The sequence below is a fragment of the Taudactylus pleione genome, unplaced genomic scaffold (assembly GCF_031769625.1).
Source record: "Taudactylus pleione unplaced genomic scaffold, aTauple2 ptg000572l, whole genome shotgun sequence".
In the NCBI taxonomy this organism is placed as follows: domain Eukaryota; kingdom Metazoa; phylum Chordata; class Amphibia; order Anura; family Myobatrachidae; genus Taudactylus; species Taudactylus pleione.
Genome location: NW_028284974.1, coordinates 1,423,263 through 1,435,865, shown reverse-complemented (window position 1 = coordinate 1,435,865; position 12,603 = coordinate 1,423,263). Strand labels below are relative to the sequence as shown.

General features: G+C 42.2%; 1 protein-coding gene across 6 annotated transcripts in view; it reads right to left on the bottom strand.

The window, feature by feature from the left end:
• Positions 1-12,603, bottom strand: part of POU2F2 (POU class 2 homeobox 2) — a 112,517-nt gene that overhangs the window by 19,618 nt on the left and 80,296 nt on the right. For 4 of the 6 annotated variants that reach the window (XM_088453178.1, XM_088453182.1, XM_088453179.1 and 1 more), the window contains exons 6-12: positions 11,452-11,640; positions 10,541-10,585; positions 9,294-9,399; positions 6,932-7,023; positions 5,040-5,186; positions 4,152-4,293; positions 3,840-3,988 (exon numbers count right to left, since the gene is read on the bottom strand). In XM_088453178.1, coding sequence (XP_088309304.1) covers positions 3,840-3,988; positions 4,152-4,293; positions 5,040-5,186; positions 6,932-7,023; positions 9,294-9,399; positions 10,541-10,585; positions 11,452-11,640 — 870 coding nt within the window. The remainder of the gene's footprint in view (positions 1-3,839; positions 3,989-4,151; positions 4,294-5,039; positions 5,187-6,931; positions 7,024-9,293; positions 9,400-10,540; positions 10,586-11,451; positions 11,641-12,603) is intronic. The other 2 variants (XM_088453177.1, XM_088453181.1) reach the window with 2 other exon arrangements.

Sequence of the window (12,603 nt, the reverse complement as noted above, 5' to 3'; positions counted from 1 at the left end):
GGTAAGCATTATGCAAATAGAATGGGTATGTAATGCCGGCTGTCGAGATGCCTCCTGTCACAATACAGATAGTGGCACCCCGATGGTTCTTAGCCCCACAGGGTTTGGGTAAGTATACTTACCCTCCCCCTTTCTCCCCCTAACCCTCCCGTTTTGTAGCCTAACCCTCCTGGCGGCCGCTAATTACATCCCTATGCGGATGAAGAGAAATACTGGAACAAGATGGCATGCACTAATACTGTAGGGTAGAAAGTTAATGGAAATTCACAGAAGGGGTAGTGGATAGGTGGAAAAGTCTGAAAACAGAGTTGGTAGAGGAATTTTTACATGGTATAGACCAGTGGTTCTCAAACTCGGTCCTCAGGACCCCAAACAGTTCACGTTTTGCAGGTCCTGGCAGGTGCACAGGTGTAATCATTACTCACTGACACATTTTGAAAGATCCACAGGTGGAGCTAATTATTTCACTGATTCCGTGAGGAGACCTGGAAAATATGCACTGTGGGCCTGATCCAGACCCGCTCGTGAGCGCAGGACGCTCGCAAGCGGGTCGATGGTGCCCTACTGCGCATGCGCACGACGGAGGGAGCTCCGTCGTGCGCATGCGCGAAACCCAGCTAGCGACTGGGTAGCCGTTGCTCCGTGTCTCGCACCAAAGGGGGCGTGCTGTCGATGTTGATTGACAGCACGCCCCCTTTGGTGGGCGTGCCGGGGGAGTTGCTGCCAGACGGAGGCGTTCCCATGGGAACGCTTACAGTCTGAAGCCAGCCCCACTGACATCAGTAGTGATGTCAGTGGGAGTGATTTTGGCTCTGAGCCAAAATCACTCCAGGGCTTGCGGCAGCGAGACCCTACCGCAGGGTCTCCATCGCAAGCCCGATGGTCGCGATGGTCTTGACCATCGCGACCATCATCATGGACGCTCGCTATAGCTGTGGGAGGTCACCCACAGCTATGCGAGCGTCCAAGAGGCCGCTCCATTTTCATGTAGGAGGGCCGTGATTCAGAGCGAGCGCTCTGGTCAGAGCGTCCGGCTCTGAATCAGGCCCTGTGTGGGGTCCTGAGGACAGAGTTTGAGAACCTGTGGTATAGACCTATGCAAAATATGAAAAAAAAAGTGAAGGATAAAATAGGTCATTGTGTTATTAGGGTTTTAAAAAATAATGGGCAGATTAGATGGCCCAAATGATTCTCATCGTCCATCAAACTCTACATGGCATGATGAAAAACGGGTGATTTTATTATCAGGCTCACTGGTAGAAGCAATCTGAGTGCACTAACCAGCCCCACTCAATTACGCGGCATGAGCTACCAAACAGCCAGATCACACCCAGTTTGCTCACTATAGGGCTGATTCTTAGTTGGAAGCAAAGGAAAAATAAATTAAAAAAAAAACCAGTAACTTTGCACCTGAACAAACCATGTTGCATTGTAAAGAGTGCAAATCCACTTACTTTTTTTTGCATGCAGGGTAAATACTGGCCGATATTGCATGTAGCCCACAATTACTGACCAGCTATATATTTTTGCACTGCAATGTAAATGTGAGCTAAAACACGTCCCTCCCACATCCAACTCTCTCAGCATATGTTATATCTGACCCCCCCCCCTCCCCTCCCCTCCGAACACACATTGCAGAATGGTTTTGGCAAGGTGCAAAGTTATTTGCTTTCTTGCTTTGCTCCCAACTATAGACTGGACGTAACAACTGCCACTTGCAATGTGTGGCCAATGTAAGAAATAACCAAATAAAAACAGCAAAAACTGAGGAGAGAGTGTGGAGGTAATAGAAATCCCTAAGAGGGGTATTCAATTTTTTCGAATTTTTCCTTAAAAAAAATTGTAAGACCCCCCCTAAAGTTGTAAAAACATGGGGGATCACTATGGGTACCCCCGTTTTAGCCTTTAATTGAAAGTCGGGGATTTAAATAGCCGCAGCAGGTGTTTTTTTCCCAACATTGAAGAAGTGATGCAGAAGAGCACTTAGATTATTTTTTTCATTTTTTTAAGTGGTCCCATCAAATTTGGGGTACATGAAAATGGGTACTAGCATATGTTTATGTCCCTAAAGTAAGTTTTTAAAAATTCTGCAATTGTGCACCTGCCGCTATAATTCTATTCTAGAAAACACCTGCCGCTATAATTCTATTCTAGAAAACACCTGCCGCTATAATTCTATTGTAGAAAACACCTGCCGCTATAATTCTATTCTAGAAAACACCTGCCGCTATAATTCTATTCTAGAAAACACCTGCCGCTATAATTCTATTGTAGAAAACACCTGCCGCTATAATTCTATTGTAGAAAACACCTGCCGCTATAATTCTATTCTAGAAAACACCTGCCGCTATAATTCTATTGTAGAAAACACCTGCCGCATACTTGCAGAATAGCCCTGAACCTATTTCCCTATTGTTAAACAATTTTTTCCCATTTTTTTTTTTTCACCCCAATTTTTAAATACATTTTTTGGGGTGTCCCTATTTTTTTTTTAAACTTTTTTTGACACAGTTCTTTTTTAAATGTCATTCCCAGGGGTGCGGGCTATTTTTTTTTAAGCCTGCACCCCTAAACCCCAATTCTGGACTTTTTTTCAACACCTATTCAATGGTGAAAAGTTATCCCCGTTTCTTATCAAAGACTTTTCAAAACTGCGATAAGTCTTTGAAATTGAATACGGTGTAAAAGTAAAACCTGCGATAATGATGTCATACCGCCGATATTAACGCAAAAACGATGTTATCGCTCCCATATTGAATACCCATGTAAGTCTAATAGGACAATATAATGAATGAAATAATCACACCCTGTTTGCTAATATCTCCACTACCGATAGCCCACTTGTAAACAGAAATTACGTAGATAAAGATTTTGGTGACAACACCTAGTGATGGTCAATAAAAAAATCTTAAACCATATAAACAATATGTACATGTTATATTAAAATACAATAAAACCCTAAATTTGATTCCGTTACATTGTTTTGCAAACATATTAAAGAAAAAAAGTCTTATTGTAACCCACTGGTGGATGGATGGCAGTGCACCTCCTCGCTGATGCATTCCTCTACCCTGGCAATGTGGGCAATTAGTGACTATGGGGTCCCCACTTATGCAGACACAGGTGATGCTACGTGGTGGTTATACACCATACCATCTCTATTCCAAAATAGGTTCTCTTTAATAATAGACTCCTCCAGTGCAGTACTTGGTTGCAAAATTAATAATATCTCCTGTCCTGCACAGTACTTGGGTCATGATAATGACAAAGAATATATGCATCCCCTTGTTAGTGCCAGTCGTTCCACATTCTTCTTCTTCGTTTATCAGTTCCAGGCACTAGGCATACACTGGGCTCATATACAGTTACTACTCACCATTGCATCTGTGTTGCATCTCACGCTCACTCTGCAGTGCTCCTCAGATATATACACACAGATATATATACACAGATATATATACACAAGTCTGCTTTCCACAGCTCGGCATCTCTTTATTACTAACTGGGCATTTCTATCGCCTACTTGGCGTCCCCGTCTTGTCTCAAGGCTTCCCAGAATGGAGAAGACCCTATCTATGTTTGAAAGACGGGGAGGTCTCTTGCAAAGCAGGCACCCAAAGTTTCTAGATAAATGTGATCCTTTGAATTCCCATTAGGTGAAATCAGTCTATCACGCCTTGCTCTTAACTCCATCATCCTAGCCCTAACACCAGCCCAGGCTATACTCCAAGCTCTAACACTTATCTCTAGCTCATGCTTTAAACCTATAAATAACATTAGGCAAATTCCTGCTCCAAAAACCTGGACCAGGCTGCAGCTACCTCCTCCCTTCATCTCACCGCAATAAAACTCTTCTCCAGTGCGTAGCGCACATTGGTCTCGATGCTGGTGCGTTTCTTGCGTCTACGGCCAGGGAGACCTTCATATCCTCCTCCAGGACTGCTCAAGGTGTTGGGACTGGGCAGAGTGCTGTCCACAGACATGGTTTCTGTGTAGAGGAAATAATGGGTGTTAATAAGCCTGAAGCCCCCCAGGACAACACATGGAAGATGGGCAGCAATAAAAAAGAAAGAAGGACAGCAGAACTGTGAGGATACAATGCTGTGGTCCTTTCCTGCAAGCGTTCATTTTATCTACGAGAGCCATCTTACCCGCGTCACTCAGCCACTTCTGTAGTAAGGGTTTTAGCTTGCACATGTTTTTGAAACTCAGGTTAAGTGCCTCAAATCGGGAGATAGTTGTTTGAGAGAAATCATTTCCATACAGCTTTCCCATAGCCAGGCCAACATCCCCCTGTAAAGCAGCAGAATTAGAGTTATTATACAATAAGCCACCTTCTGATGCTCGTGGTTTTTATTTAAAATTATTATTATTGTTGTTTGGGGGGTCACACAGTGTATGCAGCGCTGTACAAGAGACATTAAAATCAGGGGTCTTCAACCTTGGCCCTCCAGCTGCTGTGGAACTACACATCCCAGCATGCACTGCCACCTTTTTGATATAACAGCATGCTAAAACTATGGCAATGCATGCTGGGATGTGTAGTTCCACAGCAGCTGGAGGGCCAAGGTTGAAGATCCCCGCAATAAATCAAATAAAGCATAAGTACAGTACACCGCTGTATGTAGAAAGAAAATAAAACATTCTAATAAAACCACGGACAGGGAGAGACCAGGACGGGAACAAAGGGTAGGGTAACTTGCTGTATCTAAGGGGAGCATACATTGGGAGGGGGAGGCATCAGCTTTCTATGGGCAAGCAATCAGTAGTCACTGAAGGAAACAAAGGTAAGGGAAAGTGGTTGCATGAGTTGAAGATGCCTGTTCCATAAAAAAAATTATTCTTGTCCTGTCTACAGTCCTTTTGTACATGACAATTCCCCATCCCTGCAAGTCGCAACCACCCTGTTAGCAAGTCCTGCTCCTACCAATGCAACATAAGCAGAGCGAGGCTAGAGCACTAAATGCACACCCAGGACAGCTAAACAAGCACATACTGTAACAAGCATTTAACACCAAAGCACAGAAACACTTTCCCACCTGAGTGAATCCCAGTTTAATTCGACGCTGTTTGAAAGTTCTGGCAAACTGCTCCAGCTCCTCCAAGTCACTGGGTTCCTCGGGGTGAGATGCTGGCTCTGTATGTGATAATATTTGGGGATCCTGGGGGCCTGGGCGTGACACGGCCTGGAGGAGAAGACAACGCGGAATGAGCATTTTTAACTCCTATTATAAGTTGCAGACATGTTTCTTTATACTAGGTGTGGAGTAAGACATAAAGCCACAGTGATATAACGTTGTCATATAATCATCAGAACCCAAAGTATTGGAGAAAGGAGACGTGATTTCTGAATATGAATGTTAATATACAAGTCACACCTGTAATAAGCATAGTTCATGGCTGTGGGTATTCCATATTTTACCATCATACTACACCATTGCAGAAAATATTTATGTGGCGGGGGGGGGCATGAATAAACCGGAGTCAAGAGCTTCAACGGCTATAACTAGCCAGGACAGTGTGCATCAGCTCCGGACTGTGGCTATTACACAAGTATGGCTATAGGGAAATAAATAATAAATGAATAAATGGAAGTCTTTTTTACAATTTTTTGAAACACAATTTTAAGCATTATCTTTCAATAAAAAACATTCTTTACAAAATTGCATTTTGTTTTTACATCCAAAAATATTCTGTAAAAAAAGGAAAATATATTTGCCCATTATAGCGGCAGATTCACACACACAATGGAGATGTATATTATATATATATACACACATACACACACACGTATATACATACATACCAAACAATTATTAGGAAGATTACATTTAGAGCCCAGCATGGCACCACTTTAATGAATTAGACTATGAACTATTGGCTCGATTCAAAGTTTTACGCAAACCCGATGGTTTGTGCACAACTCCGATGGTGGGCGGACTGCGCGGAATGAGTCCTGCAACATTGCACGCAGTGCCCCCAAGCCACAGCATGAGTGACATGCTGCGGCCATTAGGGGGTGGTGACGGGACCAGGGTTTGGGTCCTCAAATGCAGATTTACTGGCCTCGCACGCGGGCAGGAGGTGGCCATTCTGAGTAAGGTCCTGCATCTTCGGTCGCAGCCATCAAATCTGAAATGCCAGCAGGAGACGCTTTGTCCGTCAGACGCCTCATGCAGGTATTAGCATATTTTTGCATAGCAAACGCATACATCTCTGAATTAGGCCCTGTAATCACAGATATGTAAGACAAAAGACCTTCCAGCCCTACAGATGTGCTGCCAAAATGCTTTTTCATTTAAAAAGCAAAGAAAACACACACACACACACCCCCCCCCCCCCCCCCCCCCTATCTACAAATGTTGGAGAAAGCCGTACTTGCCTACTCTCCCAAATGACAAGGAGTTCCCGCTTCTCTTTCAGGTCACTATGCCCTCATCCATGACAACATGATTTGCGTAATTGCATAGTTAGTGCTGAATTAACAGCAGGGTAGCTGAGGTGGTTGCCCAGGGACCCCCACACATAGGACATCTCCCTACTTCCTATAGTGATCTACACTATTCTCCTGGATGTCCTTGGTTCCTATAGTGATCTCACTAGTAGACCCCCCTCCCATGTGCCTCACTGGGGGTCACTACATCCTTCTGCCGGATTGCTTCCTATAGTGATCTCACTAGTAGACCACCCCCCTATTGCCTCACCGTGTGTCAGCTATCCTGTCACACTACATTATTCTCCCAGATCTTCCTGCTTCCTATAGTGATCTCACTAGTAGACTCCAAATGTTCCTCACCGTGTGTCAGCTATCCTGTCACACTACAATATTCTCACAGATCTCCCTGCTTCCTATAGGAGCGTTGTGTGTGCCACACCGGGTTTTATAGATGCCTATATTGCTCAGCTGTATACAATTTCTGGTCATCTTTACCTGAGTAGGAAGGCCAGGCCTGGGCTGACCCGGTATGAGATTCCCCTGGCTTTGTTGAGGTAGCTGGAAGAGATTTGGTGCTGATAAAAGGCCTGAAAAGAAAGAGAAACAGAAGATAATAGGTGAGGAAACAGCTTGCCTAAAATAACATGAGGTGTACGATGTCTGGTAAACCCAAGGGTCAAGACACACTCCTGCAGCTAATAGGACAGTTGACCCAATCAGCTGCATCAAATTATGTCCATGCCAGCCTGTGCACTTTCTGATGGCATTTATGCCTGGCCAGACAAACATCAGGAGAGGCTCCTAAAGTGTGATTGGAATTGCGGACAATGCTTAATGAAAATTGTTCAGTTGCCAAGTCTGAGTGAACTACAAACATGAACGCGCATGAACGATAATCGTTCATCCTTTGACTCAGAAAGTGAACGATTTTTTCAAACGATTATCGTTAAACTATATTGTTTAACGATAATCGTTCAAAAAATCGTTGTGTGTGTATGCAGCTTTGGTCTGTGAAAACCCACTAGTAAGCAGAGGAGATCAGGCATTGTACAGCCGGGCAGCAACTGAGGGCAAGCGTGGCGCAGCTGGAAAGGATAAAAATGCCATAACTGGAAGGGGCTCTGAATCAGTATGTTGCAGCACCAATTAAAAAGTCCCCTCCAACCAGCCAACACCCTCTGTACAGTATGTGCTCTTCACAATTGTGAAAGTGTTTAGTTTATCTCCAATATACTGTATAACTGAAGAATATAGTCTGGTCAGGTGACACTCATTTTGTAATGGACACATGCTCAATCTTTCCTGCCCTGACACTTATCACAACTCATTAAACAGGTAACTCGTACAGCAGGTGCTTATTGTATATCGCAGTCTGTTTTAGATCACAGATTCAAAAATAAAAGCAAATCCCTGGTTGGCTTCTATAGACGCAATCACCATTAGCTGGCCATACACTGGCCAAGCCAGACAATTTTGAAATATTTGCCCAGATTGGATGATAGTGCTTCATTAGTGCAGCAGTACATGACACGGATCAGGTGCAGCCATCACCACCTGCCGTCTATGCTGTGACCTGTTACAGGACGCCCGAGAACCACTAATGTTAGCACCTTTTTCAGAGATGGCAGGGAAAGAGAGTCTATAAGTGTCTCCCTTACGTCTCGCCCGCTCTTTCTATGCCTTTATACTTTTTCAAGCTCTAAAAATCTCAGGTGCTGTGATTTGTATTTGCAATGCAGTCATATTTAATGAGGGCTGACAGTTAGCGTTAGGTGTGTGGCTCATGAATGACCCAAAATAAAGTCTATTCCACGATTTACCATTGTGATCTGCCATTACTTGGATGTTGATAATTTAAGGATTCTTGGGGTAATCCAATTAGCAACGCTGCTAATTGATCGCGGCGGAGCTATCCAATTAGCTCCGAAGTGCCGCCCAACGCCGGCACTTATCGTGGATATTTTCCGGGACCTGATATGTCCTGAAAAATAATACATAATAAGTGCCGTTTTTTTCACCACCTAAATGGCAAAGAGACATTGGTCCGTGAGCATATCGCAGATCACACGTGTTTTCGGGAGAAATATCCTATTAATTAGACCGAAATAACAGGATAGGGTAAAAAAAAAAAAAACGTTGTCAAAAAAAAAAGTGGATAATCGGCGAAAAATCCTTGTTTTTCAACAATCGCGGATATCCATTAGCACCTGAACAATGTTCGGGGCTAATTGGATACCGCTGTTAGAATTGTACATATGCTAAATGTATATTCTATGGACGCTAAATGTATAGCGTATGGTACGTTGATCCTTCCACGTCTGTATTAATTGTTAGATTAAAATAAAATGGTACAAATTCACAAATTGGTGTGTGTGTTTGGGCAGCTTTTCGTACCCTTTTCAAAATCTCCTCTTATGTATCTATAAACTTTTGTAAACCATACAAAGGATCATTGGGCAGACACCACTGTGGCTCTTAATGTTGGCAGGCAATCATTTTCCTTCTACCTTTGTGATTTATTTATTTTTTTTAAATTAAAAATGCTAAATAAATCACATCTGCTGCACACCATGGTATAATATATCCGAATCTATTAAGGAAACACGTTGTGTCCAGTGATTGCGGTATGTTTTACATAACTGATAAGTGTTCAAGAGGATTCAAATAATTTAAATATTCAAATTTGTACCTACCAAAATTCCAGATTAGAAAACTGGGCCTTCACAGACCATGACCACAAACTGACTAAACAATAGTGATTCAGGTAATAAAACTAAAATTCAGTATATTTATAACATAGAAGTATTTTGCATGCCTGCGGTTTATTTAGCACTGTGGCGTTTGCAGGCACTCTTACCTTGTTGCCCTTGTCCTGCCTGGGGAAGCAGGAACTGTGTATGGGACTGAAGAGGATGCCCAGGAACAAGAACCAGTTGTTGGAGTTGCAATAACTGCTGGATATCCTTAAATGAAAGATATGAAGATAGAGAGACATGAGAAATACTACATAATAGTCCATAGGTTCATGGAGGGTGAATGGCGGAGGTGGATACTTGAAAAAAAAAAAAAGACACAAGTAACTTTGAATTGGGCAGATGCAAGATGAACGGGAGCATTTTGCACGTGAAATTCCTCTCACCTTTACACAGAGGCGGAAGCCATTTTGTAGACTGAATAGATATCCATGTGACTGAACACACTAGGCAGCCATTTTATGGGCTAAACCAAAATCTGGCCTATTCGCTCACCAGGAATTAATGACCTAGTGCCTCATTGATGTGAATAGACCCAATTCATAGTTTTTATTCTTATTCATATTCGCTCAGTCTACAAAATGGCTGCCTCCAATGTGCATAAATGAGCGGCACAATGTGAGCCCGTTTAAGTGTGATTTCGATAAAATATCTATTTATATTGCCAATATATACAGTAGCATGAAAGCTCTACCAAAATACATCAGTGCTTTTTAGATCAGTGTAATTAGAGCAAGAGGTTTAGTATGTAGTTAAAAAATAAAAACATTAAGCTTAAAATGGAGTAGGAAGTGATCTTATGTGGGCCAGAACTATTTTACTGTAGGACGGTGAACGTTTGGCTCCTCAGGTACTACAACAATGCATGATAGAAATTCTCCACAGGGGTTATGGGTGTGCAGATAATTACATTTACTCAGACACTGATCTGCATTGTCCCAATGTTTAACTATGCAGCTCTAACGTGGGTTAGAGAATGGACTCCTAGCTGAATGCATGATGCAATGTTTGGAAGATTGGAGGATTGGCCTAAATACGAAGAATGGCAAAGAACTAAAGACTATCCTTTATAGCTCTGTTATTTTTGCTGTGTAACGTATGATGAATATTGGAAAAAATAATTTTCAAATGTATATTGTGACCTTTCCAGCGATAAATGCGTGTTCTACAACTAACCACGGCATCTTAACACGGCCATGTGGTTTTAAAGGGAAACAACTACAAAATGTTATAGTCAAATACAATATGCGTGTCAGATATTCTGGGACCTATGAGATACTGGAGATAACAGCTGTGACCATTAGGGCGGAGGGGATTTATTGTTTAGCACAGCAGGTTTCCTGTCAAATACCTTATAAAACGAGTCAATCAGGGAGCCCCTCCCAGTCTGATATGGCTGATAAAAGAAAACAATAGCATACCATGGTCTGTACTTATTACATCATGTGGTTAGTATATTGGTACGTACTTTTTTCCCCTTAGAATACCCTCTCTATGCCTTATGCCCCCTCCCGCTATTGATCTATGTTCATCTTTAAGGGGTTGCCTCCCCCCCAGCTGTAATCCTACTCACTAAAACGAATAACATTTCAGTTAACATAAATTAATTGAACAAAGGCGTGCAATAAGCTGATGGCAAATATAAATGTCAAAGATCTTATATTCTGTCAATGGATGGAGGTTTTTCATACATAACACAATAGCTCCTGTATGCATGTTAACTTGCACTTTAGTTGCAGTGGTGCATTAATATGTACATTGCACAGCAATGTGTAAGATGTAGGACATCACATTCACTATGATCTATTCTATGTACAGTATGTATGTTTGTATCATGTTGGGTTGGAAATAAAATATAACAGCATCAATGTGTACAGTGTGATTCTATACAGCGGTGCTTCCATAATATAACTGCATGTAGGGAAGGACACAGTGCTGCCATCTACAGTCCACTTACTAGATATATCCTTATCCTCCATCATACTCAATGCTCAGTGCATTAGAAGTGGTGTTGTGGACTGGTTAGTGTAACTATGTTGTTATATCAGGTGCAGTATCACTTACTGTATTACATTTATAAATTGAAGCCAGTCCTAGGCAGATTCACCAATAAAATGCTTTTGAATTAAAACTACACACATATATAAAATATATATATATATATACACACACATACACACACACACATATATATATATATATATACATATACGATATACAGACACACCCACACACCACATGGTGTGCATAGCTAGTGCTCACCTGTGCAGTGAGGTGGATGGGTTGGGACAAAGCAAGTTGGGGGGGTTGCTGTTGGTTGGCGGGGGCAGTCTGGGTGTCAGACCCAGACTGGGAGGCGGCAGCGGCGGCATTGGATTGCTGCACAGCAGCTGCAAGAAGCTGAGCTTGCTGGAGAAGCAACTGCTGCTGTGCGGGGAGGAGAGCAGTGAGCTGCAGCCAGGAGAAATCAGAAGGAGGGAATGAAAGATAAAAGACAGGAAAGGGGAAAATCAGAAGGGATAAAAAAAAGCGTAAAAGGGCAAATATGAAGTAAAAGAAAGGGAGAGGAAATAGTAACAAGGAAACGCAAATTTAAAAAAGAAAGGAAAGAGGGACGAGGAGAAAAAGGCAGTGAAAATAGGAACAATTTTGAATGAAGCAAAGCAGCAAATACAGTATATACATTAACAAGTATTTATTAATAATAATATAATACGGATATGCTGCATAATGAAATCTTGAACCGTAGTGACCAACCAGATGCTTGCTTTAATTTGCACTAGACAAGTGCATTGTACTAGATAAAACTGTATTGCTGATTGGCTGCTGCTGTTCTCATTCATTTAGCATTGATATACAGTGTTAGTACATGAGCCCTGCGCTACGGAACCCTGCACAACTAGAACAGAACTGCGATGTACGCTATCCGTTGCTAGACAAACTTCCCCATCCTAACGCTCAGCTAGTCAGAGCGGCTCTTATCACTTTTAATGGCTCTTTTGAAACCAGAGGACGTTGATGATGGCCGTTATGATTGCTTTACCCCTTAAGTTGGCGGTAATCACTGCAGACAATAAACAACAATGTAATAGATGGATATCTGTATTGATAACATGGAATCAGGATCTTGAATGGCAGAGTTTCTGCTGTGCATGATGGAGAGTTCATTTAGAGAAGGCAATAAAAATGGTGCCAGGTCTCAAAACGTCCCTTCTCAAACAGCATTTGGTTTAGGCTCTTTAGGCCATATACTATCTTATCTCACTAAATCACACAGAACTGATAGAAGAGACAATAGCATAATGTATACAAACACTGCCAAGGATTAAATTGCCATGTAAGCAACACTATTTTTTGCCATCTATACTGAATAGAACGCACAGTTTATGTCATCCACTTCAATGCAGTACACTG